This window comes from Dipodomys merriami, unplaced genomic scaffold (genome assembly GCF_024711535.1).
Source record: "Dipodomys merriami isolate MVZ:Mamm:240054 unplaced genomic scaffold, mDipMer1.0.p SCAF_28, whole genome shotgun sequence".
In the NCBI taxonomy this organism is placed as follows: domain Eukaryota; kingdom Metazoa; phylum Chordata; class Mammalia; order Rodentia; family Heteromyidae; genus Dipodomys; species Dipodomys merriami.
Genome location: NW_027204270.1, coordinates 3,680,210 through 3,704,407, shown reverse-complemented (window position 1 = coordinate 3,704,407; position 24,198 = coordinate 3,680,210). Strand labels below are relative to the sequence as shown.

The 24,198-nt window shown below is 52.8% G+C and overlaps 1 protein-coding gene across 11 annotated transcripts in view; it reads left to right on the top strand.

Moving 5' to 3' along the window:
* Positions 1-24,198, top strand: part of Acot7 (acyl-CoA thioesterase 7) — a 91,220-nt gene that overhangs the window by 34,673 nt on the left and 32,349 nt on the right. For 7 of the 11 annotated variants that reach the window (XM_070037225.1, XM_070037221.1, XM_070037229.1 and 4 more), the window contains 4 exons: positions 6,710-6,866; positions 10,556-10,647; positions 17,197-17,314; positions 20,252-20,338. In XM_070037225.1, coding sequence (XP_069893326.1) covers positions 6,710-6,866; positions 10,556-10,647; positions 17,197-17,314; positions 20,252-20,338 — 454 coding nt within the window. The remainder of the gene's footprint in view (positions 1-6,709; positions 6,867-10,555; positions 10,648-17,196; positions 17,315-20,251; positions 20,339-24,198) is intronic. The other 4 variants (XM_070037226.1, XM_070037220.1, XM_070037224.1 and 1 more) reach the window with 1 other exon arrangement.

The following is a 24,198-nucleotide window of genomic DNA, read 5'->3' as shown; positions in this document are numbered from 1 at the left end:
CAGTTGTCTGGGGCCGCCTTGTGTAGGTGGCTCTGCTCTCTTTGGAGCTCTACTGCAGCCCAGCACCCCAGAGAGCGCCACCTGGTGGCTGCAGTACAGAGTCCCAGGGGCAGGACTGGGGTGGTAACATCGTGGCACCTTCCATCCTGAGTCCAGCCTGGACCTGGCTTGGAGCTGTTCTCTGAGCCTGGCATCTGGAGTCGTTCTGACCCCCTTGCTGGAGGAGCCTCTGGGCTGGTGGGCTCCAAAATGATGACCTAGACATTTCTGGGCTTAGGAGGGGTCTGTGAGCTCCTGGAGCCCTGGGCTGACAGCCTCCAGTCCCAGGCGGCTGAGGGTGCACCGTCTCCTCCCTCAGGGCTTGGCCCCACCTGGTGCTTAAATTTTAGGCCACCGGCCCAGGCAGGCTTCCCCTATAATCTCCCTCCCCTTCCAGAATGACCTGACCTCTGAGGCTCAGCGTCTGGGGTCTCCATCGGCTGTGTTCTCACACCCACGGTGGTTCTGTTGTGCCACCTTCTAGGTGTGTCCTTGTTCTGAGCACTGTCATCGGTGTCGTGTCCTGCCAGCATGCCCTTCCCCCATCCCTGAGCATGCTCAGTCAGCACACCGCTCTGTGGGGCAGCATGGAGTCCAGGCCCCGGTCCCCCCAAGTCCCATTCCTGCTGGCTGGCCAGCTATGGGACCTCGTGACTGCGGCTCTTCCTCCAGGGTGCCCTCCTCTGTCTGCGTTCCTGCTTTAGGGTCTATGCACTGGCTCCTCTCCCTGCCTGAGCTACTCCTCCCCAGCTACCCACAGGGCCCCTGCCTCTGTGGCTCTGCAGAAACCCGGCCCCCGGCCCCGCCTCCCCGTCACCCTTTCCCTCCTGGCTCCAGTTGCCCTCTGAGCAGTATGTCGTCTGACCTTGATCTTTCCTGATTGATCTTGGGGTGGGGGGGGGGGCTGTTCCCTGCTGGAGGGGAAAGTCTCCTGAGGGCAGGGCTTGTGCCTGCCCAATTCGTGGACACTCAGCGCCTGGACCGAGGCTTGGAGTGTATACAGTGGACTCCGAGTGCTGGAAACGCATGCTCTCAGTGAGCTCCCACTGCCCAGGCCTCATGCAGCCTCTCCAGCCGCAGCTCACACTGTTGGTAGCCCCATCTTACAGGTGAGGAAACAGGTGCAGAAAGGACTGGTTTCCAAAGGGCAGACAGCTGTACCATGGGAGCTGCTGCCAGCTGTAAGACCCCAGAGGCACAGGGCACCTGGCTCCGGGGACGACAGTCACATGAGCCAACCATTCCTGCGCCTTCCTGGGTGCAGCCCTGCTCCGCACACATCACTTTGTTCATATGTCCATTGCTCAGATGTCTGTAGATGGCTGTCCCCTCTTGGGCTTTTTACATGGTGTCTGCCCAAATCATTGGAGCAGCCCACAGGTGCCACTTCACAGAGACTGAGCTAGAGCTGTGTGCTGCTGCCCAGAGCTGCAGACCAGTAATCTGCAGCGCTGAGGTGTGGGCCCTGGACAGGCCCAGGCCTTTTCTATTCATTTCCTTTTGGTTTTGGCAGAACTGAGGCTTGAACTCAGGGCTTGCATGTACAAGGTGGTTACTCTATTACTGAGCCATGCCTCCAGACTTCCTTATGTTGTTTTTAAAAGTTGTTACTATAAAGATGATATACAGAGGGTTACTGCTTCATAGTTAAAGTAACAAGCACATTTCTTCTGGAACACAGTCACCCCTTCATTCCCAGTTTTCCCTCCCATCCCGCCTCTGCTGTTGGTTTTGTTTTTGTTTCTGTTTTGTCTGTTAGCAGTTGTGGTGCCTGGGCACTGTCCCTGAGCTTTTCTGCTCAAGGCAAGCACTCTGCCACTTTGAGTCACAGTGTACATCTGGTTTTCGATGGTTAATTGCAGGTAAGTTTCATGGACTTTCCTGCCGGGGCTGGCTTTGAACTGCAGTCCTCAGATCTCAGCCTCCTGAGTAGCTAGGATGACAGGCGTGAGCCACCAGTGCTCAACTGTGGATTATTTTTGAGAGGGGCTCTAGCTTCCCAGCGGGGTACAAAGCTGGGATGACAAGCTTGTGCTGCTGTGTCCCCCCATGTCCAGCTGTTAGTTGAGGAGTTTTGCAAACTAACTTTTGCCTAGGCTGTCCTTGAACCATGATCCTTCCTACTGTGTCACCCTCCTAAGATGGTAGGAAGATAAGGCTCTCTTTCTGAAGCCACTGGCCTGCCATGAAGTCTTGAGTCCATTAGAAACCCAGCCCTATGGTTTTCCATGGATCCCAAGGCTTTTGGGAGGCCAAGCTGATCAGATAGCCGTTCACCAGCTTAGAACACTGTCCTCCCAGGGTCTTGTGTGCGTGAAGAGGCAGAGGCGAGATTCCTTCCTGGCTGTGGCAGACTTTCCTGCTGTTTGCAGGGATTTGAGCCAGGATAGAATCATAAATGGCCTGACCTTTGAAAATGGTGCCAGGTGTTGCTAGGCATCCTGGTGCCAGGCCTGGTGGAGGCCATGGGAAAACCGAGGGCCCCTCGCTGGGATGGCACTCGCTGGAGTCCTGTATCTTTCTCTGGTTCATGTCTTTAACTTGTCCTGGTAACAGAAGGATACCAAATGCCCTGTGAATTCTCCCACAGCATTGGCATGGGGGCCAGAAAGGGAGCGGACCAGCCTCGGTGTCTCTTCCCACCCCTCCCCAGAGGCCATGCTCTGCCCACACCCCCCTGCAGCTTGGCTCTTCTGGTTTTGCTCTGGTTTGGCTCTCCTTCCGTGCTCCCCTCCCCTCTGCTCCCTTGCATTACATCACCGTCTCCTCCCTGACATTGGGTCATTTGTGTCTCAGCTCTGTGTCCCCTCCTCTGAGGTTTCCCCTATACAGCATCCCTGTGAGTCTCCCAAGTTCCTGTCTCTGCATCACCCCTCAATGAAAACCCGGGGGACAGGTGCCCCAGCCCTAAGAGGGGACAGCCCTGGCCCCTGACAGTCTGTGGGTGAAGTATGTCATCCTGCACAGCTCAGGTGCAGAGATGACCTCGGTACACCTGTCGGAGGCACAAGGTCACTGCTGCCCAAACAGGTGATTGCAACTTCTGTTTCATTCTGCGTTCTGATTTGCCAGTTCTGGAGAAGTGGTGTGTTGCCAGACCCTCAGGGGGTGTAGTCTTGCTTCAGCCCTTGCTTTTCCAACTTCTGCCAGTAGGTGGCATCATAGCCACGCTAATGGACACGGGCAGTGTCTCCCCATTCCCATTCCATTCCACAAGGAAGCAGCAGTCCAGTGGGGCCGGTCAGGGTGAGGACTCCTGCCCCCAGTGGGGTGAGTCAGGGCGGGGAAGCCCCTACCCCAGCAGGCTTCTTGTCCCAGCTTCCTGCCCAGCCCTAGTGGCCTTGATGATCTGTTGGTTGTTGTTTTTTAATCTTCCAGCTTTTTTCCCCCCTTTTTTCCAACTTTTTTCTCCCAACTCTCTTCCTTCTTTCTTTCCTTCCTTCCTTCCTTCCTTCCTTCCTTCCTTCCTTCCTTCCTTCCTTCCTTCCTTCCTTCCTCCCTCCCTCCCTCCTTTCCTCCCTCGCTCCCTCCCTCCTTTCCTCCCTCGCTCCCTCCCTCCTTTCCTTCCTTCTTTCCTTCTCTCTTTCTCTCTCCCATTTTTTGCATTTTTTTAAATTATAAAGGTAATGTACAGAGGGGTTACAGTTACATAAGTCAGGTAATTGAATGTATTTCTTTTTGGACAATATTACCCCTTCCCTCTCTCTCTTTTCCCCTCCTGTCCCCACCCCCTTGCTGATCTGTTTTTTTGTTTTGTTTTGTTTTGTTTTTTCTCTGTCTCGGGGCTTGAACTCTGGGCCTGGGCGCTGTCCCTGAGCTCTTCAGCGCCACTTCCGGGATGGCTTTGAACCATGATCCTCAGATCTCAGCCTCCTGAGTAGCTAGTATTACAGGCATGAGCCACTGGTGCCCAGCTTTTGCTGATCTGTTTTTAAGATGTTTTTAGGAACAGACACTATGGTCCCTGGCCTGGGTGATGATCTCCCCGGAGAGAGTTAGGGTCCAGATTTCCCACTCAGCATGCACACACTTGCCAGGTACAGGGAAGCCCCACACTTTGTGCTTCACGTGGCAACAGGTGGAGGGGAGAGTGTACAGACACACCAGGGCTAGAACTTGTTGTCCTCTCCCAGTGACCTGGGGACCTTGGCCTAAGGGTGCCTTGAGGGTGGAGAGGTGATTCAGGTAGGAGAGTGGTCAGACCCCCATAGGTTCCCCCCCCCCCCCGCTTTTCCATCCTGCCTGGGGGAAGGTCTCCAAGGCCTTTGCCCATGTGCCAACATCCCGAGAAAGAAGGCCCACATGTCACACACCGGACACCTGGTCATGCCACGTGCCAGTATGAAAACAAACTGATCTGTAGTGCCAGCTGAAAGATCCCTGGGGACATTCATAAGAATAATGATCCCTGGGCTGAGAAGATGAGCCCGAGTGCAGAAAATAGTCAGAGGAAAGGCTGCCACAGTATTATAGAGCGGTAGCCGATGCTGGCCACAGATAATGTCAGGTGCTAATGGCTCATGCCTGCAATCCTAGCTACTCAGGAGGCCTATATCTGAAGATTACAGTTCCAAAGCAGTCCAGAGGGACTCTAATGTCTCCAAAAAACTGGAACCGGAGGTGTGGCTCAAGTGGTAGAATGCCAGCTGAGTGAGCAAAAAGCTTTGAGTTCAAAACCAAGTACCCCCACACATTTTTTTTTCCAGTAAGCTGGTCCTTATTGATTGGGAGGGTCTGCAGTCAAGGTTAGCCCTGACCAAAAACTAATGTGACCCCCCCACCCCCGTCCCAACAATAGCTAGGCGTTTGGGGGCATGCTTCATCCAATCTATTTGGGAAACACAAGTAGGAAGCTCAAGGTCCACACTGGCGCAGGCAACATCTGTCTCAAAAACAAAGCAAAGCCAGGCGCCAGTGGCTCACGCCCGTATTCCTACTCAGGAGGCTGAGATCTGAGAAGTGAGGTTCAAAGCCAGCTTGGGCTTTCCGTGAGACTCTTCTCTCCAGCAAACCACCAGAAAATGGGAAGTGGCGCTGTGGCTCAAGTGGTAGAGTGCTCACCTTGAGCTGAAGAGCTGAGGGACAGTGCCCAGGCCCAGAGTTCAAGACCCAGGACCGACAAAAAAAAAAAAAAAATAAAGCAAAAGGTCTGGGTTACCTCTAGTGGTAACTTACTGTCACCAGAAAATAAGGTCACAGTTTAGTGATGGAGTATGGTGAGAAGCAGCAGCAGAGGGAAGCCCTCAGGTGCTGCTGGAGACCCAGCCCTCAGGCAGCGCTCTAGAAGGTGTCGCTGTTAGAGGCCTTGAGATCAGGAGGTGGAACTCCAGGAACGGACTCTGCTTTTATTTTACTTTTGGTTTTGGAGACAGGGTCGTGCTGTGTAGTTTAGGCTGGCTAGGGCGATAGCCTGTAGTCAATCCTCTGACCTCAGACTTCTGAACGTTCAGATGACGAGTGTCTGCCACCATACCCAGCTCAGTGCTGTTACAACAAGAGACACTAGAGAGTTCTCTTGTCCCTTCTCCACATATCGGAAGTGGGCCCAACCACTTTTGTTAGCTTCTAGCTAACAAAACCATGAGCGATAAACTCTTGCTCATAATCCAGCCAAGGCTGTGGTGTTTCATTACAGTGGCCTGCATGGACTAAGTACCTGTAGGGTGATCTCGGAGGGAGCTGAGCCAAGGCGGTGCCCCGGGGCTCTGCCATCTGGTGGGCACTGTTGGAGCAGTGCAGACTGCGCTAGCTCCTGGGGACACACCTGGTGCCAGCTGTCCTTTGAGTACTTTGAATTTTGAATCATGAGAATGGTCATGTATTTGAAGGATGATTTTGTGTGTGTGTGTGCGCGTGTGTGCGCGCACGCGTGCACACGCGTGTGCGCGCATGTGCCAGTGTGTGCCAGTACTGGAGTTTGAACTCAGCCTTGGCATTTTTTGCTTAACACTGGCACTCTGCCACTTGAACTACACTTCCATTTCTGGCTTTTTGTTGGTTAATTAGACTTTTCTGCCTAGTCTAGCTTCAAGCCACAATCCTCAGATCTCAGCCTCCTGAGAAGCTACGATTATAGGCGTGAGCCACTAGTGCCCAGCTGGACAAAATGTAGTTTAAATAAAAATAATGATCAGATGAGGGATAAAAGAGTAACAGAAGGGATTTGATAAAAGTGCACTATATCCATGTAGGGAACGATCACAGTGCAACCTTTTGTACAGTGACTCTGCAGCGATAAGAGTTGAAGCGAGGTGAGGTGTCAGGATGGCAGGTTATTTCCCCTGGGGCTGTGAAGTGGGAGTCAGGCTAAGGGAGGACTAAGCCAGCACCACCCTGTTCTTAGGGAACCACCTGGGGGCTCCCTAGATAGTAACTGCTCAACTTTGGAAAGGAGGGCGATTCCCTTCTTCTTCCTTTCCTCTGTGTCCCAAGTTTTCTGAGTAGGCACCTGTTTTTCCACATTCGATTATGAGGTTATGTGTGTATGGGAGGAAACTTGTAAGAGCACCGCTGGTGGCAGGTGCATGCGCGGCCAGCACCCCACCACCCCCTGCAGTCCCCAGACTTCTCCATGTGCCTGAGCTCTTGAGCATGAATGAACCTCAAGAGCACAGTGCCAGGGAGCAGCTGGCAGGTTGGCGGGGTAACTTTCCCTCTCTGGTCTCCGTAGGAGCGCTGCGTGGCCGCCCTGGCCAGGGTGGAGCGCACGGACTTCCTGTCACCCATGTGCATCGGTGAGGTGGCACATGTGAGCGCGGAAATCACCTACGCTTCCAAGCACTCGGTGGAGGTGCAGGTCCACGTGACATCGGAGAACATCCTCACAGGTAACTTCCACACTGCCTGTTTGTACTTCACTGCTGCTTGCACACATGAGGGTGTCCCACCCCAGCCCCAGCCCCAGCCCCATGGGCAGCTTCTGCTCTTACCTGAACTTTTCAGATGAGGCACTCATGGGCTAGAGATTTCACAACGAGAGCCCAATACCACCCAGCCAGAACAGGACCAAGGCTCAGCTACCACCTTGCGGTGGCCACTTAGTCCGTGGCGGGGCCGGGAGTGGTCCATGGCCTCTCCCTGCTCTCCTGGAGGGTGGCGGACACTGGCTCGGCCTTGAGGGAGGCCCACCCCGCCCCAGCCTGAGCCAGGCCTAGATCGGAACTGCTGGGTGAACCTTGCTCTGGGTTCTTCTGCTCGGTCTCCTTGGCCATGGTAACCATGGAAACGTGTCTCCTCTTTCTGTGGGGGAGCAAGGCTCCTTCTCACTGGCTCTCACACTTCTTTTTATAGCCAGACTGGCGGTGGGGAAGGTGAACCTCCGGCTGCCTCCCGCGCGCTCTGGATCCCCATGGTCCCAAGCCACCCTCCAGGCCGTGCAGAGTAGCGGCTGTGCTGTGTCCTTTCCTCTCCTTCTTGGTTCCTTGGCAGTGGAGCCTGTTCTCCTGATAGGCCAGGAACTCAGTTATCCATCTGGAACTTTCCAGTGACCTCAGCAGGATTGGCACTTAGAACGGGTTGCATCAGTCCAGCTACAGCACAGTGCATGATGTGGCTGAGGGCTGTCTGGGGGAGAGATGGTTGGCTCTGGGCTGTTCCTTTAGACTGGGCCCTAGATACAGAAGGCGTCTTCAGCATTGGAAGCACCCTTGGGTGCTGCTGGTCTCAGGCTGTATCACAAGAAGCAAAGTGTGCACCACTACGGGAAAGCTTGGCCTCTTCCTCTGGTGGCCACCGGGGTGGACATTGCCCCTGCGCAGGAGCAGAAGTCCGCTGCTCCCAGAGCCTCTCAGTCTTCATGCTTGTGTGTAGCCCACCATTTTGGCAGCCGGCAGCCACTGTGGGATTCACTGTAGCAGTCTTGGCTTCAGAAACAGCGGGTTGGTCGGGCTGCCTTCCTGATCTGGTCTTGGAGTCCTGTTCTGGACCTCATGGGCTTGGTGACCAGAACAGCACCGCTGTGTGCAGATGGCGAGAAGCAGGGTCAGAAAGATGTTCAAGGCTTTGAGACGGGCAGGACGGACCCTCCTCAGTCCCTAGGGCAGAGAGCAGTGGGCCTGCTCACTCAGGGGTGCTGGGGCTGAGGATTTGTTCCCTCCAGTGAGAGCTGCCTCCAGATAGCGACTTCCATGGGCTCAGCAAAAGAAAAAAGAAAAAAAAAAGACAGGCCAGAAGCCGGGCACCAGTGGCTCACGCCTGTAATCCTAGCTACTCAGGAGGCTGAGATCTGAGGATCATGGTTCAAAGCCAGCCCGGGCAGGAAAGTCTGTGAGACTCTTATCTCCAATGAATCACCAGAAAACTGGAAGTAGCACTATGGCTCAAGTGGTAGAGCGCTTGCCCTGAGCTGAAGAGCTGAGGGACAGCGCCCAGGCCCAGAGTTGAAGCCCCATCTTTCTAGTCAAATCTTGTCAGGTTCCTTCCTCAACCTCCTGATGACCTGGCCTGTCTTTTTTTGTTGGTCGTGGGGCTTGAACTCTGGGCCTGGGCACTGTACCTCTTCAGCTCAAGGCGAGCACACTTGAGTCACAGTGGCACTTCCAGTTTTCTGGTGGTTAACTGGAGATAGGAGTCTCACAGACGTTCCTGCCCAGGTTGGCTTTGAACCTTGATTTTCAGATCTCAGCCTCCTGAGTAGCTAGGATTACAGGCATGAGCCGCCGGTGCCAGCTAGATGACATGTTGTTAAGGTTCTCACACTGAGGGGACAAAGCCCAAGCCTCTGTTTGCCTACCCCATGGGCATGCCCTTCCTCTGACTGCTGCATCCTCAACCCCAGTCCAAAGGGCCTGGCCTGCCCAGGAGGGAGGGGCCAGCTCTAGGGCACGGAGGCAGTGCTGGCACGGCTGCACAGGTTCGCCCTCCTGGGACCTGGAGCCTTGCTTCTCTCAGTGCAGCTATGTCATGGCCCTAGGTTCTCCTCAATTCCTTCCTCACAGGCCCAAGGCAGGGCTTGACTTGTCTCCATGTCTTGGTCACCTCATCCCAGAGCCTATTCTGTGACCCCCCCCCCCCACCATGTCATGCTGCCTCTTCTCTAGCTCTGCATGTCTGTTTCTCAGCCACCTTCTGGCTCCCCACCTGAGAACCCGTGCAGATCTCTGTTGTCCTCCGTTTCTCTCCTGCCCACATGTCCCCTGGGAGGTGCACCTCTGTGCCTGGCCTGTAGCCTCCAGACCCATTCTGTTCTCCCAATGCCCCCCGAGCGCACATGCAGTGTGTGGTCGGCCCTGGGAGGGCCAGGGAGGTATCTCTAACAGGGCTGAGCCACGATGCTGTGGGCACAAGTACTCGGCTCCTTCTCCACCTTGGGAGCAGGGCCCATGCTCCCCTTCGCGTCCCACGGCAGCTGAATGAACACAGGCCAGAGGACCCGAAAACTTGCCTTTTCATTCACCTCTAGCACCTGTCAAAATATTAAGCTAACAGGGATGTGATTGCTGTGAATTGCTCCAGAGAATAGCTGGAAGCTCCTAAGATTTAAAAAGAGATGTTAATGCCACAGTTCTGGCAGCGTTCCATTGAAGAGTGGAGAATGTACAATTAGCATGTTTACCTCCTTTTGCTCTGTAGTGTGCATTTAGGTCTAGTGAGGCCACGCGGGTTTCCATGGAAACCAGCTCGTCAGGCTGGCTCCAGCTGAATCCAACAGGAAATCTTTATTCCCAAAAGCAGGTTGTCAGATCTGCTCAGTCAAAGTGTGGTGAAAATATTTTCTCAGAGTAGCTGTCTGTGCTCCTGGCACAGGAACCGGAAGCTCTGTTCTGAGGTGTTTGTGCCAGGGCCAAACTGGAGGGCTGGTGTTAGGAGCAGGGTGGGGCTCAAGGGCCTCTTCTTAAGTGACCCCCTTGGGGTTGGATGTAGAGCCTGGGTTGGGTTGAGCTGGACCCTCGGAAAGCCCAGGCTCCTGCTGGGTGTGGGGCGGGCGTCTAGCCACGTTGCCCATCTCGCTTGTGCTGCACACTGGGATCTTTCCTGTTGTAGAAGCAGCTTTTAAAGCTGGGCGCTGGTGGCTCACATCTGTAATCCTAGCTACTCAGGAGGCTGAGATCTAAGAATCACTATTCGAAGCCAGCCCAGGCAATAAAGTCCAAGAGATTCTTACTTCATATTAATCAGGAAAAGCCAGAAGTGGGGGTATGGCTCAAATGGTAGAGTGCTAGCCTTGAGTGAAAAAAACAAGCAAGTGTGCAAGACCAAAAAAAAAGAAAAGAAAAGAAAAAAAAAAGAGTGCAAGACCCTGAGTTCACCTCCAATACTGGAAGCAAACCAAAAACACGGTCCAGTAGCCGCTAGAAAGCATTCCCAGCCCAAGGGCAGCATGGGGAGAGCTGGGTCCCAGGGTCCCGGAGGTGGGACTGTACTCCCTGCTGATGGGTTTCTGGATCTATGTCGGTAGTCACCAGGGCAGGAGGCTGAAAATGACCTTGAGTGTTGGGGGCCCAGGCCCCTGGGATCGCCAGGTCTGGTGGCAGCACCTCCCCAGGAGGACATCACGCATGTGGTTTTCTTTTTTAAGGTACCAAAAAGCTGACCAATAAGGCCACCCTGTGGTACGTGCCCCTGTCTCTGAAGAACGTGGACAAGGTCCTCGAGGTGCCTCCTGTCGTGGTGAGCTGACCCCTTAGCTTGTCTCCTGGGCTGAATGTAGAAGTGGGGCCTGCTGAGTGTTGGGGGGAGGGCTGTCCAGCCAAGGACGTGTCCCAAGGGAGCAGCGGCAGTTTGGGGTGCCTCCTGGGATGGGCTCAGAACCCAGTCTCTCCTAGAGAAAATGGAGGGACGGAGACGAATCTGCTTGGTGTAGTTTAGTCCATGTATAATTCGTGCTTTCAGTGAGCTACACAGAACCCACAGACAGGAGTTCCTTTGTCTTGGAGGACCCTTGTGTCATATCATGGACCAGAGAGGAGACTGTGCGACAGGCTGAGGAGTGCCTGGACCCAGCTGCGCCCAGAGCCTGGACACCCCACCCCCACCCCCACCCCCTACCCCCTGCTGCCGGGCCGGGCCGGCTGCCCTGACCCTTTTGAGAGCTAGTTTTCATCTCCGTTCTTGTGAGCATTACTCTCTTCCTCCTGTCCCTGCTGGTATGTTCCTCCTCTGGATGGGTCTCATTTTCCCTCAGCTGTGGACAGAAGCTCCTGAGCACAAGAGGAGTTCACTATGATGTCCTTGGGATCGGCCTGTGAGCACCACCTAGGACCATGCAGACCCTGTGCGGCAAGCCCTTGGGAAAGAATCTCACTCATTCCCAGAAGTCTCCCTGGCCGCCTCCTGTACTTCTGCCTCGCCCTGCCTGTACTCCTGTACCAGGGAGGGGCAGAGCTTAATTAGAACATGATTTTAGAAGTGTGACAACTGAAGCTGAGCGCTAGTGGCTCACATCTGTAATCTAGCTACTCAAGAGGCTGAGATTTGAGGATCATGATTCAAAGCCAGCCTGGGCAGGAAAGGTGTGAGACTCTTATCTCCACCAGAAACCTGGAAGTGGAGCTGTGGCTCAAAAGTGGTAGACCACTACACTAGCCTTGAGCAAAAGAGTTCAAGGACAGAGCCCAGGCCCTGGGTTCAAGCCCTGTGACCAACAGAACACATAAAAGAAAGTGACAACTGAGAACCAGATCTCTCGTGGCCCATACCTGTTCTTGTTTATAGACCACTGGCCTCTGTACCCAGGCTGGCCTCAAATGCATGATTCTCTTGCCTCTGTTTCCTGAGTTGGTCTCAAATTCATAATCCTTCTCCTTCAGCTTCCTGCGTGCTGGGATTACAGGTGTGCACCAGCATACCTAGCTGGTCTAGAGTTTTAAAAATACACTTGGGTGACCGGAGCCCTCACCATGTTTCCTGGAAAGGGTGGTGTGCCTTGGCTTGTTGGGCTGGTGGCTGTGCCCTTTGGGTCTCTGAAAGCAGGCTGATCCTGTCAGCCTTTGACAACTCCAGGTGATCCACCTCCCTGTGTGGGTAGAGTAGGCACAGCTCAGGGACAGATTGGAGGCAGTCAGGCCACAGCAATACTGTGCTAGTGTCCTGGAGCTGCTGTGACAAAGTGCCTCAGACTGCCTGGCCTAGAGACAAAAGTCGATTCTTCACAGTTGTGAGGGTCAGAGCCTGAAATTGAGGTTTGGCCGGGGCTGAGCTCTGCACAGCAGCTTAGGAAGAGGCATCTTCAGAGATGGATGTGGATCTCTCCCCCACCTCCCCCTTCTCCAGCTTCTTGTGGCAGCAGCATGCCTGGCCTCGGGCTGCACGCCACCATCCACTTGCTTCACTAAACTGCCTTCATGCTCTGTCTTTCATACTCTTCAAAGGGCACCAGTCATAGGAGTGAGGGCCAACCACTTTGTGTGACATCTTACCTCATTACTAATGGCAACTACAAGAACGCTGTTTCCTAAAACATTCACTTTTTTTTTTTTTTTTTTTTTGCTGGTGCAGGGACTTGAACTCAGGGCCTGGGCCCTGTCCCTGAGCTTCTTTTGCTCAAGGTTAACATCGTACCACTTTGAAACACAGCACCACTTCTGGCTTTTTCCTAGTAGTTTATTAAAGAAAAGAGTCTTGTGGCCTTTCATGCCCCGACTGGCTTTGAACTGCGATCCTCAGGTCTGAGCCTCCTGAGTGGCTAGGATAATAGGTGTGAGCCACTGGTGCGCAGCTTATTTACATTCCCATTCTGGTTCTAGGTGAAGGTCAATTTTGAGACCCCCCCCTACTCAACACAGTCATCCCCCTCCTCTCCCTGACTCTCAGGTAACTGGGGTTCTGACCCAAGAAGCAGGAGAAACGGACAGCCACAGGAGCACCTGTCTGGCCTGGCCTTGGAGCCCTGAGTGTCAGATCTGCCACATCACGTGTAGTTTACCTGATGCAGGCCTCTTGTTGGTGTCGGTGTCTTGCAACATCTTCCGGAGGAGCTGGACAAAAAGCCTGTGCCTTTCCGCTTGTCAGCACCTGGTGCTTAGAGCACTAGGGCTCTGGCCAGTGTAGAGGGGCGGGTGGTCCACACTCCCGGGTTCCCCTCTCCTTGCTGGAGGCTAGATCCTCTGCACAGCCTTGCCTGCTCTCCTCACCACCTGTAGCCGCTCTCCCACATCCTGGAGGAGCCTTTTCGCTTCCTTTGTATGGTGGAGTTGATACGACATAAATGCCAGCTTGGCTTTGTAGACATTGTGCTGGAACATGGCTGCGGAGCCAAGGCAGAGAGGGCTGCGAGAAAAAGCTGGGATCCAGCTTCACTGCTGCAGGGGTGAGCCGATCACTTCCCCACACCAGGCCCTGAAATGATAACCCTCAGCTCCCTGGGAACACAGGCTGCAGGGCTGGCAGAGCCCTGCTTGGGCACAGCTTCCTTTCCTGGCTCCAGGAGGCCTGTGTACATATCTCCTGGAGCCCAACTGCAGGCTTCCAGCGCCCTCAGCATCTGCCCTGCCAGCCTTCCACACTTAGCTGGCCATGGATAGTATGTATAAACATATTCACAGTTGCCAACTAGCTGAAATATAGACATATCAGACACACTCAAACCTGCGTGCGCACGCGGAAACACACACACACACACACACACACACACACACACACACACACACACACACACACACACACACACACACACACACACACACACACACACACACACACACACACACACACACACACACACACACACACACGATTTTCTGTTGTGTTCATCTCCCCAGAGGAATTCTGGGCACTGTCATGTAGAGAACAGCTTTATCTTCTTGCTCCGCCTTCTTCCCAGCCTGGCAGAGGAAGCCTTTCCCTGCGGTTGGGAAGTGCAGTGGCCCTGTGATGCTGGTGATGCTTCACCCTGGAGAAGCTGGAGGGCCACGGGTGGACACAAACATGCAAATAGACCTGCATTATGAGACACTCAGGCTGCAGTCTGTGCACTCAGGCCATGCTGTCACTGCTTCAGATGAGTGGATCTCGTGAGTCCTGGGACTGAGCCTGAGACCAGTCCTTCACTCAAGTATTGCAGCTGTTAGTTCCCAGAATCAAGGCAAGGCGTGTGTTATTGGCTGGCTCCTGCGGCCTGGCTTCCAGAAAGGCCCATCCGTCTTGTGTGCTCTCAGAGCTCTGATGAGCTTGCTGATTGCCACATATTAGAATAGGAATCAGTGGCGGGGGGCGGGGGGGTGTTGGGGTGTTGTTTTTTAAGTTGTCTATTCTTTACTGTGCTGAGGACACAGCACAGAGCCTGTGCCTGCTAGACAGCATCCTACCGCTACTTCCCCAGCTCCTGGCCCTCTCTTACCCCAATTTTTTTTATTTTTATTTTTGTCAGTCCTGGGGCTTGAACTCAGGGCCTGGGCACTGTCCCTGAGCTGCTTTTGCTACCACTTGAGCCACAGTCTACCACTTGAGCCACAGTACTACTTCCAGCTTTCTCCATTTAACTGGTACTAAGGAATTGAACCCTGGGCTTCATGCATGCTGGGCAAGCCCTCTACCTCTAAGCCACATTCCCAGCCCCACACTTTCCAGATTTTTAGGTAGTTTATCGGAGATACGAGTCTACCACTGCTGACTTCAACCTACCATCTTCAGATCTTGGCCTCCTGAGTAGCTAGGATTATAGGTGTGAACCGCTGATGCCCAGCCTTGCTTCTTTCTTTTTTGGAGATAAGATCTTGCTGTGTTGCCCAGGAAGTCCAGGAACTTAGCCCCCTGCTTCAGCCTCCTGAGTGCTGGGATTATAGGCGTGCATACCATGCTCCACTTGGCTTGGTTCTTTTGAACAAACCCCTGTCTCCTTTCTTGGCTTCCTTTGAAGAAGGCTCACTGAACCAAAGGAGATGGGTACAATAGGATAAACTGCAAGGAAGAACATAGAAAGGCCAAAAACTAGCTTTAGACAAGCAGAAACGAATACAGTGTAGTTTGGGGAGACTTGAGGAGGGACAGAGTGGAGCCCTGAGGGCTCAGCCACCAGTACTGGCCAGGTGAATGAGGGAGGAGGGGCAGCTGGCAAAGCTGGCTGCGAGTGTCCAGGCTGTGGTCATTCGGGATGGCCAGGCCAAGGGGAAGGGTGGGGACTGTGTGGGGAGCATGGACAGTAAGGCCTAAACCTGGACTGTGTCCCCCTGAAGGTCCCATGGGGAGGGGTGAGGTTCCTACCTGGGCTGGAAGATGAGGGACATTGAAGGTGATGCATGGACTGTTGCTGTAACTTCAGAGATCTCACGTCCCCCAGTGTGCCCAAGAATGAGGAGCCTTCGTTTACACATAAGATTTTATATTCTCTTGGCCATCCTTCTTTCCTCTTCAGAGAAGTTTCTCTGTACGTCTTTAGCCCACTTATTTATTGGGCAGTTGTTTCTTTGAGGATTTGTTGTTGGGGGATTTAATTTTTTGAGTTCCAGGTATATTTTAGATATGAGAACCTTGTTCCTGGTATGGCTAGTGAAGATCTTCTCCCAATCCGTGGGCTTTCTATTGATCTTGCTAGCTATGTCCTTTGCCATGCAGAAGCTCTGCAATTTCATGCAGTCCCATTTGTCTAACCTTTCTTTGATTTGTTGTTTCTGGGTCTCTATTAAGAAAATGCTCAACCTCCCTAGCCATAAAAGAAAGGCAAATCAAAACAACCCTGAGATACCATCTCACCCCAGTTAGAATGGTGATAATCAAGAACTCTAATAACAACAGATGCTGGAGGGGATGTGGACAGAAGGGAACCCTACTGCACTGTTGGTGGGAGTGTGAACTTGTTCAACCACTTTGGAAAGTAGTATGGAGGTTCCTCAAAAGACTCCACATAGAGCTCCCTTATGACCCAGCAACTTTTGGGCATTTACCCAAATGATCACAAACAAGACCATACTAAAGCTACCAGCACAACTATGTTTGTTGCAGCATTATTTACCATAGCTAAGATATGGGACCAACCCAGATGGCCCTCAGTACATTGCCCCATTTGTTAGGAAATGGAAAGACTTGGGAAAAAATTATATTAAGTAAGCCAGGCCCAAAGAAACATAGGTCCCATGGTTTCCTTATTTGCAATAACTAGTATATGTCTGAGACAAGCAGAAATGGTCAGATAAGTTGATGTTAGGCAAAATGAACCCCAAGATAAGGACTCAAATAGTTTTTCTTTCTTGCTGTTGTTTCTAACATATTTATAAGATTATTTCTTTGTTGATTTGTATGTCCCTCCCCCACAGTATAACAAATTGTTTAAATAGGGATACAGGTGGACCCATTGTAACAATGAGATGTACAAGACGTTATGTCAAAAAACGAACTTTACAACTTTTGTGGGGTGGGGGAGGGAGGGGGAGATGGGAGGGCAGGGATGGTAAGGGGAAACAAAGGAGGAGGCAACAATGCTTGATAAGAAATGTACTCATGCCGGCCCCCAGTGGTACCCTTCTGTAATCCTAGCTACTCAGGAGGCTGAGATCTGAGGATTGAGGTTCAAAGCCAGCCCAGGCAGGAAAGTCCGTGAGACTCTTATCTCCAATAAACCATGAGAAAACCAGAAGTAGCACTGTGGCTCAAGCAGTAGAATGCTCACCTTGAGCTGAAGAGCACAGGGACAGCACCCAAGCCCAGAGTTCAAGTCCCATGACCGGCCAAAAAAAAAAAAAAAAATGTACTCATTACCTTGCTCATGTAATTGTAACCCCTCTGTACAGTATTTTCACAATAAAAAAAACTTACTAATAAAAAAAAAGATTTTATATTCTCATACCTTTTAAGTTCTTGAGTCAGAAACTCCCACAATCCCCTAGGGGAGCCTCGGGATCCTTTTCCACCTTGGCTTACTGATCTGCAAAGGTGTCATTTGGCCAGTAGTTATTAGGGTTGGTCTTGAACTTGTGCAATTTTACATCCAGGACTAGGGCAGACATGACCAAGACAGTCAATACTGTTTTAATAGTGAGAAATTGTGTGTGTGGCCTAGCGAGACAGGTTTAACTTCATATGGTACAGAAGAATGGTCTATGTATTTGTAAACTCATTGGTCTGGGAGGATCTGAGCCAAACATACACCCAGCTTATCTCTGGTGAGGGAGACTACACAAGATTTCATTCATTCGTGTTGTCACAAAACCAGTCCCAGCTGGCGCCCAGTTAGATGACTGGGCGCCATCCCTGCTGCGCCTCACCTTGGCCTGCTTCCCTCCACAGTACTCCCGGCAGGAGCAGGAGGAAGAGGGCCGGAAGCGGTACGAAGCCCAGAAGCTGGAGCGCATGGAGACCAAGTGGAGGAACGGGGACATTGTCCAGCCTGTCCTTAACCCAGGTAGGAGTTGGTGCCCCGTGTTTTCTCACCTGCGGATATCATTGCCCACCATGCTCAGGCCACAGGGACACTCTAGTCGACCGTCACCGTCCTCTGGTCTCCCAGATGTCCAGTGCCCTCTCCTGGAGCCAGGCCCTTTGTCCCTTTCCCACATCAGAGCCAAGGCAGGCCCCTCCCAGTGGCACAACATGCAGGAAGTCAGCATGGCACCTCTGTGAGTCTCTGGGGGGCATTCTGTGCCAGGGCCTGGACAGAGGGACACTGGCCTACTTCAGGGCGTTTGCTTTTGTTATGTTTTTCCAGTTTGTGCTGCACACTTAGAAGCTTGTTTTCTAGTTCACTAAAAATAAGCAAACAACCAGGCACCTGTAATCCTAGCTACTCAAGAAGCTGAGATCTGAGGATCTCAGTTTGAAGCCAGCCCAAGCTAGAACAGCCATTAGACTCTTATCTCCAATAAACTACTCCGAAGAAAAGCCGGAAGTGGAACTATGGCTCAAGTGGTACTGGCCAAAAAATACCCCAGAAGAACAACACACACACACACACATACACACACACAAAGAAAAGAAAACAAGCAAACAGTCAGGGTCAGTGGCTCATGCCTGTAATCCTAACTACTCAGAAGGCTGAGATCTGGAGCTTGCAGTTGGAAGCCAGCCTGGGCAGGAAAGTCCATGAGACTTATTACCTGATTATCCACAAAAAAGATGGAAGTGGAGCTGTAGCCAGGTGGTAAAGTGCTAGTCTTGAGCAACAGCACCGAAACACAAATGGCGGCAAGTTTGAACCACCATTCCTTTACCGTGCAGACGTGTGACTGTGTGAGCGACAGTTTGTTGTATGTGCAGCTGTCCTGTGGGCCCACCCCTCTCTGTCCTTCACAAATCCCTGCAGAAGCCAAGTTGACCAAATGTGTTTCTCCCAAGAACAGCCTTTCCACACCAGAGCCCCTGGTTCTCAGATGCACTTTGGGACTGCAGTTCTTGGGAGCTTGTCAAACCTTTCTGGACAGTTTGACTTATGGGATGTCTCCCTGGCAATGTGCCTTACTTCTGTCGCCTTCTGCGCACACAGCTGTCACATTTTAGTAGAGTTGATGACTTTCCAGAATGTTCTATGCTTCTCTGCTTTACTGGTCTTCATGATACCTGTATGTTCTGTGCAGGGCTTGATGATGTCCTCAACCTCAAGTCCTTGTGGGTCCCGGATAAAGTGGATGTTCTACTTCCTGACTTGGGTTCTCTTAGGTCTGCTTGTCCCTGGGCAGCTGTCAGGCTCACTAGGCTTCATTCCCTTTCCCTCCGTGTTGCTGGGCTGCTGTACCTTGCTGTGGGCTCTGGCTAAGGGCTCCGCCATTATCTCTGCTGTCCTCCTTTCAGGCTACAGCCACGTTCCTTACCAAGGAGGGTGTGGATGACAGCCAGCCCATGCTCACATCACTGTGCTTCTCCAGCCTGGCTTGTGGGGTAGCTGGAGTGCAGTTGGTTTCTCAGCAGTGTCTAGCAGGATTTTGCACATTCTTTGGCTCTTTGTTGGTCCAGCCTTTGCCCTCCCAAAGCAAAACAAATATTCTGAGGCCACTGGAACAGTATAGGTCAGTTTCCTTCCTGCTGGACAAATCTCTAATCTCCTCTGCTCCCCTCTGCTCTCTGCTCCCTTCTGCTCCCCTCTTCTCTTTTCCCTCCCCCTCCCTCCTTCTCTCTCCCCCTCCCTCTCTCCCTCCCTCCCTCCTCCCTCCCCCTCCCTCTTCCCCTCCCTCTCCCCTTCCCTCCCTCCCTCCCTCCCTCCCTTCCCTCCTTCCTTCCTTCCTTCCTCCTTCTTCCTTCCTTCCTTCCTTCCGAGCAGTAAGCCTAGCCTTGCTTGGGTTTGAAATTTAAAAGCAGTTCTTTTGTTGTCCTTCAGCTGGTCAAGCAGGTCCTTTGTGAAAGGCCCCAGCAGCCCCAGGGGCACACCCAGTGACTTATTTCTTCCACCTTATCTCCTAGTCTATTCATGATTTGAATGCAGCAATGAATTGACCCACTGATGTGCTCAGAGCCTTCAAGATCCAGTTGTCTCTGGGGAACCCACACAGAGCTTGCAGAGGTGTGTCTCACCAATCAGGATAGGACCAGCTGTGGCCAGTACAGTGTGGGAGTTGTGGAGAGATATCCAGGGCTGGGAAGAGTAGGAATCTTAGAGATACTGACACAGGAGACCCAGCCTCTGGTCAGGATGGCCTCCACCCTGCTGGCTGTCTTGCTGCTGAGAATCACTGTGTAGGCCTGGCGTGGATCATGGACAGGATGGTGGGAAGGAAGGCTGCCTGGCAGGAGGCCTGAGCCCAGACACCCTCCAAAGCCGGGCCTTCCTGGGCCAGTCATGGAGCTTCAATGTAGACTACAGAAATACTGTTGGTACCATTTTTGTGTGTGCCTTTGTGCCAGTACTAGAGCTGGGGGCTGGGCACTGTCTCTTAGCTTTTCTGCTCAAGGCTAGTGTTCTACCACTTGAGCAGCAGTTCCCCTTCCTGCTTTTTGGTGGTTGATTGGAGATAAATCTTCACAGACTCCCCTTCCCAGGATGGCTTTGAACTGTGATCCCCAGATCTCAGCCCCCTGAGTAGTTGGGATTGCAGATATGAACCACTGGTGCCTGGCTGTTGGTGATTTTCTTAAAAGTGGAAAATGAGGTTGGTGACAGCATCCTGGTGGAGCATCACCTGTGACCCTGTGGGCAAGCCCCCTTGGTGCCATGCCCCTAGGCAGTATACTGTGAACCACTCATGGGGCTACTTGGGCCTGCTCTGCCTTCCCCACAGCTGTGGCCCGCAGAGCCCTCAGCTCTCCTTCGAAGAACCCAGTCTGAGTGCTGGCAGGCAGTCATCCTCGGTGAAGTACTGCTGCAGGGTGGGAGGTGATCTCCCCCATGACTAATGCTTCTGCTTTGCCTCTCCAGAGCCCAACACGGTGAGCTACAGCCAGTCCAGCCTGATCCACCTGGTGGGGCCTTCGGACTGCACCCTGCACGGCTTCGTGCATGGAGGTAAGAGCCTGGGCCTGGGCACTGGCTGCGCCCTCTCCCCTCTCCCCCCCCCCCGCCTCCTCCCCCTGGCCCCCCCCCCGGCCTCCCCTCCCCCGTCTCCCCCCCCCCCCCCATCCCCTGCTGCTGCCCCCGCCTGTCGCCAGGAAGCCAAGCTGCCGGCTGACCCAGTTCAGGCTTAGTGTTCAGTGAAGTGTAAATTTAAACTTCCAAGAGGTTGCATAAGAAATTACTGGAATACTATTGGTGCCTGTTTTAAAATTGGAAATGAAAATGGGATGGATGACCACATTCCAGCCGAGGTCACACGCAACCCAGGGAGCTTGGAGCAGAGGTGGCGGTGGCAGGGCCTGGCTTAGGGGCCTGTGGCACGGCGATGCACGGACTCGCAGCACCTGCCACCTACGCTTGCATTTCTTCTCCTCCTCCTCCTCCTCCTCCTCCTCCTCCTCCTCCTCCTCCTCCTCCTCCTCCTCCTCCTCTTCCTCCTCCTCCTCCTCCTCCTCCTCTTCCTCCTCCTCCTCCTCCTCCTCCTCCTCCTCTTCCTCCTCTTCCTCCTCCTCCTTGGGTCTAAGGCTCTTTGTGTATAAGGGTAGTGCTCTACCACTTGAGCCACAGCACCACTTCTGGCTTTTTCTGAGTAGTTAGAGATAAGAGTTTCACAGACTTTCCTGCCTGGGCTAGCCTCAAACCGTGATCCTCAGATCTCAGCCTCCTGAGTAGCTAGGATTATGGGTGTGAGCCACCGGTACCTGGCTTACATTTCTTTTTGTAAATGCAGACCCACTTCAAGTCAGGCTGAGCAGGTCCTGGCCCAGGCTGCTCACAGTCCAAACACGTGCTGGGAGATTGGAGGACTTGGCTGTAGAGTTGCAGAGGGGTGTTTGTATGGGAATAGTCTGCAGGTGTATTTCTGTGAATTAAGGCAAATACAACCTGCACATTAACCCACATGTGATGTGTATAAGACTGAGTACATAAGAAACATGCTGAGCCAGGCCACTGGATCCCACACATAGGATGGAGGGCTGGATGGGAAGATCACTTGTGCCCAAGAGTTGGAGCCAACCTGGGCACCAAAGCCAGACCCTGGCTCCCAAACACAGGCAGACTGATTTGAAGGACGGTAGTTGAGTGGTACCGACAGTAGCAGAGGTTGTGAGACGGTGTGAGTGGCGGAGCCAGCACAGCCGCTGCTGTGTGCTCAGCTGTTAGTCAGTTCTTAGATACGGCAGGCACTTCTGCACCGTGCTTTCACTTGTGCTCACATTCCTTGGTACCTAGAACACCAAGTTCTGTTCTGTTCAGAAAACTCCTATTCATCTCTCAAAACCCAGGTGGAATGACATTTCTACCAAGTGTCCTTCAGGGTCAAGGACTGGACTTCTGTGGTGTCTCCAGCCAGTCAGGCACTCCCTTGTTTCCCAGTGGGGCACAGATTACTTCTTGGTTGAGGGTAGAAGACCCTGGATGGGTCAGATTCAGTGGGCCTTTATGTGAGAGATACTTCTTAAGTTTCTTTCTTTGCTTGATCTTGGTGGTTCTGAGATTTGAACTCTGGGTGCTCAAGCTGTGAACTCCCCCTCCCCGCAAGCCCTTTTCCAAATAGGAACTCTCAGATTGGCTCAAGCCACCTTGGACCACAAGCTTCCTAAATGTTTAGGCTTCCTGCCAGGTTAGGGTAACAGATATGCCCCTACCTACCCCCCTTTCGTGGTTGAGATGTGATCCTAAGAGCTTTTGGCCAGGGCTGGCCTTGAACCTCGAGCTGGGATTACAAGTGCAGGTATAAGCCACTGCCACAGCCTAAAATTTGCTTTCTTCTTTTTTTCTTTTTAATTGATCCCTTTTTCTGAGTTTTCTTTTTCAGTCTTATGGTTGTTTTCTCTAAATGCTGGCCTCATGCCCCTTTGGTCTAACTGACTTGGTCCTTCTCAGGGGAAATTCCACCTGTGACAAATGGTATTTTCGGATAGGCACAGGAACATAGATAATTGGTGTATGTTTCTACTCAAACACTGAAAACATCAGGCTCATGAGCTCTTCCCATTCCCACCTTGCTGGCCTCCAGTTCCAGGGGGCAGCAGCTCCTCTGCTAAGCCCAGACTTTTTTTTGGGGGGGGGGGTCCGGTTGTGGGGCCTGAACTCTGGGCCTGGGCGCTGTCCCTCAGCTCTTCAACTCAAGGCTAGCGCTCTACCACTTGAACTATAGCGCCACTTCCGGCTTTTTTTCTTATGTGGTGCTGGGGAATTGAACCCAGGGCCTCATGCATGCAAGACAAGCGCTCTACCACTGAGCCATCTTCCCAGCCCCTAAGCCCAGACTTTTATCACCATGAGAAATTGTCCTTGGGCTTTACAGAGCTCTTACTTTACCTGAAATTTGCCAAATTCCGTGTGTGTGTGTGTGTGTGTGTGTGTGTGTGTGTGTGTGTGTGTGTGTGTTTTGGCAGCTTTTCTGAAATTTGCCAAATTCCGTGTGTGTGTGTGTGTGTGTGTGTGTGTGTGTGTGTGTGTGTGTGTGTGTGTGTGTGTGTGTGTGTGTGTGTGTTGGCAGCTTTTCACCAGGTGTGGCCTTGGTGTCTTCCGGCCTTTGTGGCAGGAAGTGCTTGGACTTCCCTCAGTCCTGTCCTCTTGCTTTCCACACTGGATGGCATCAGCCAGATGCGGGGATTGAGGAATCCTTTGAAAACCATTGAGAAGCATAGCTTTCTAATATTTAGTGTCTATTTTTATAGGCATTTCAAATTTGCATGCACAATTTATAAGCTATGCTTAGCAATTTTACCAGGTCTAATCATCTCTCTTGTGCCTGGAAACTGACCAGGAATAAATGAGAATAAAGATGGTGCCCAAAACACCCAGGTACCATCACCTATGGGCTCCCAGGTACTGTCATACCTGTGGTCTCTCAGGTACCATCACCTGCAGTCTCCTAGGTACCGTCACCTGTGGTCTTACTACTGGGTCCTGTCCACTTGACTTAGTCAGCAGACACCAGTCACAAGAGAGACTGCTGACCCAGTGTGGATATCGGCTGCACTTCCTCGGGTTCTGGGCTGTGGGGGTTTGAAAAGTTGCGTGAATCCTGATTGTCTCATCACTCGCTGGCGTGGTTGTGGAGGTGACAGTGGTTGGAAGGAGATGGTCCTTGCGGTCTGGGAACCATAGGTGGAATCCAGGGGCATCTTCTGCCTGGGGCCAGGGTGGCCAGTCCTGACTCTGGTCTTTGGTTTTCCTGTGCTGACTTTGGTAGGTAGCCAGTGGCTTCTGTGAAAGGCAGCCCTAGGACCCAGCTCAGCTGGGAGAAGCCCAAACTGCAGCTTCTGCAAGGAAGGGGGTGGGATTTCCATGACGGTGCAGGCACGAGCTGTCCAGGGCTGACATGGCACTGTGGGCCGCGGTCCCTGGCGTGGGGTCGCGTTCCTGAACGTCACACCTCTGCAAACCTGTTCTGGTGGAGTGCGACCTGTTCTGGCCATACCTCTGCTATCTGCTGACCTGCTCTTCCCCTCGCTGGCCTCCAGCCTCTTGGCCCATCTCTAACCTTCCAGCCAACTGTGTGTGACACCATGTGACAGCCTCCCCGCCGGGGGCACCACCAGGCAGCCACTTGATGTGTGGTCACATTGGAGAATCACAGCTGTAGCTCAGCTCAGCAGGTCACAACGGCAGTGGGCTGGGCTGAGAAGACTGGGAGCTGAACCTGCCTCCCAAGTCTGCAAGGTGCTGCTGCAGCTGCAGAGCAGAGCAGAGCGCTGTGTTCTGCAGCCCCAGCTCTGCCACCCAGACACTCCCAGCAGGCTCACTGCATGACAGAGATTGCCTCTTACTGCAGATTTCTGCGACTTTTCTCTGTTGGG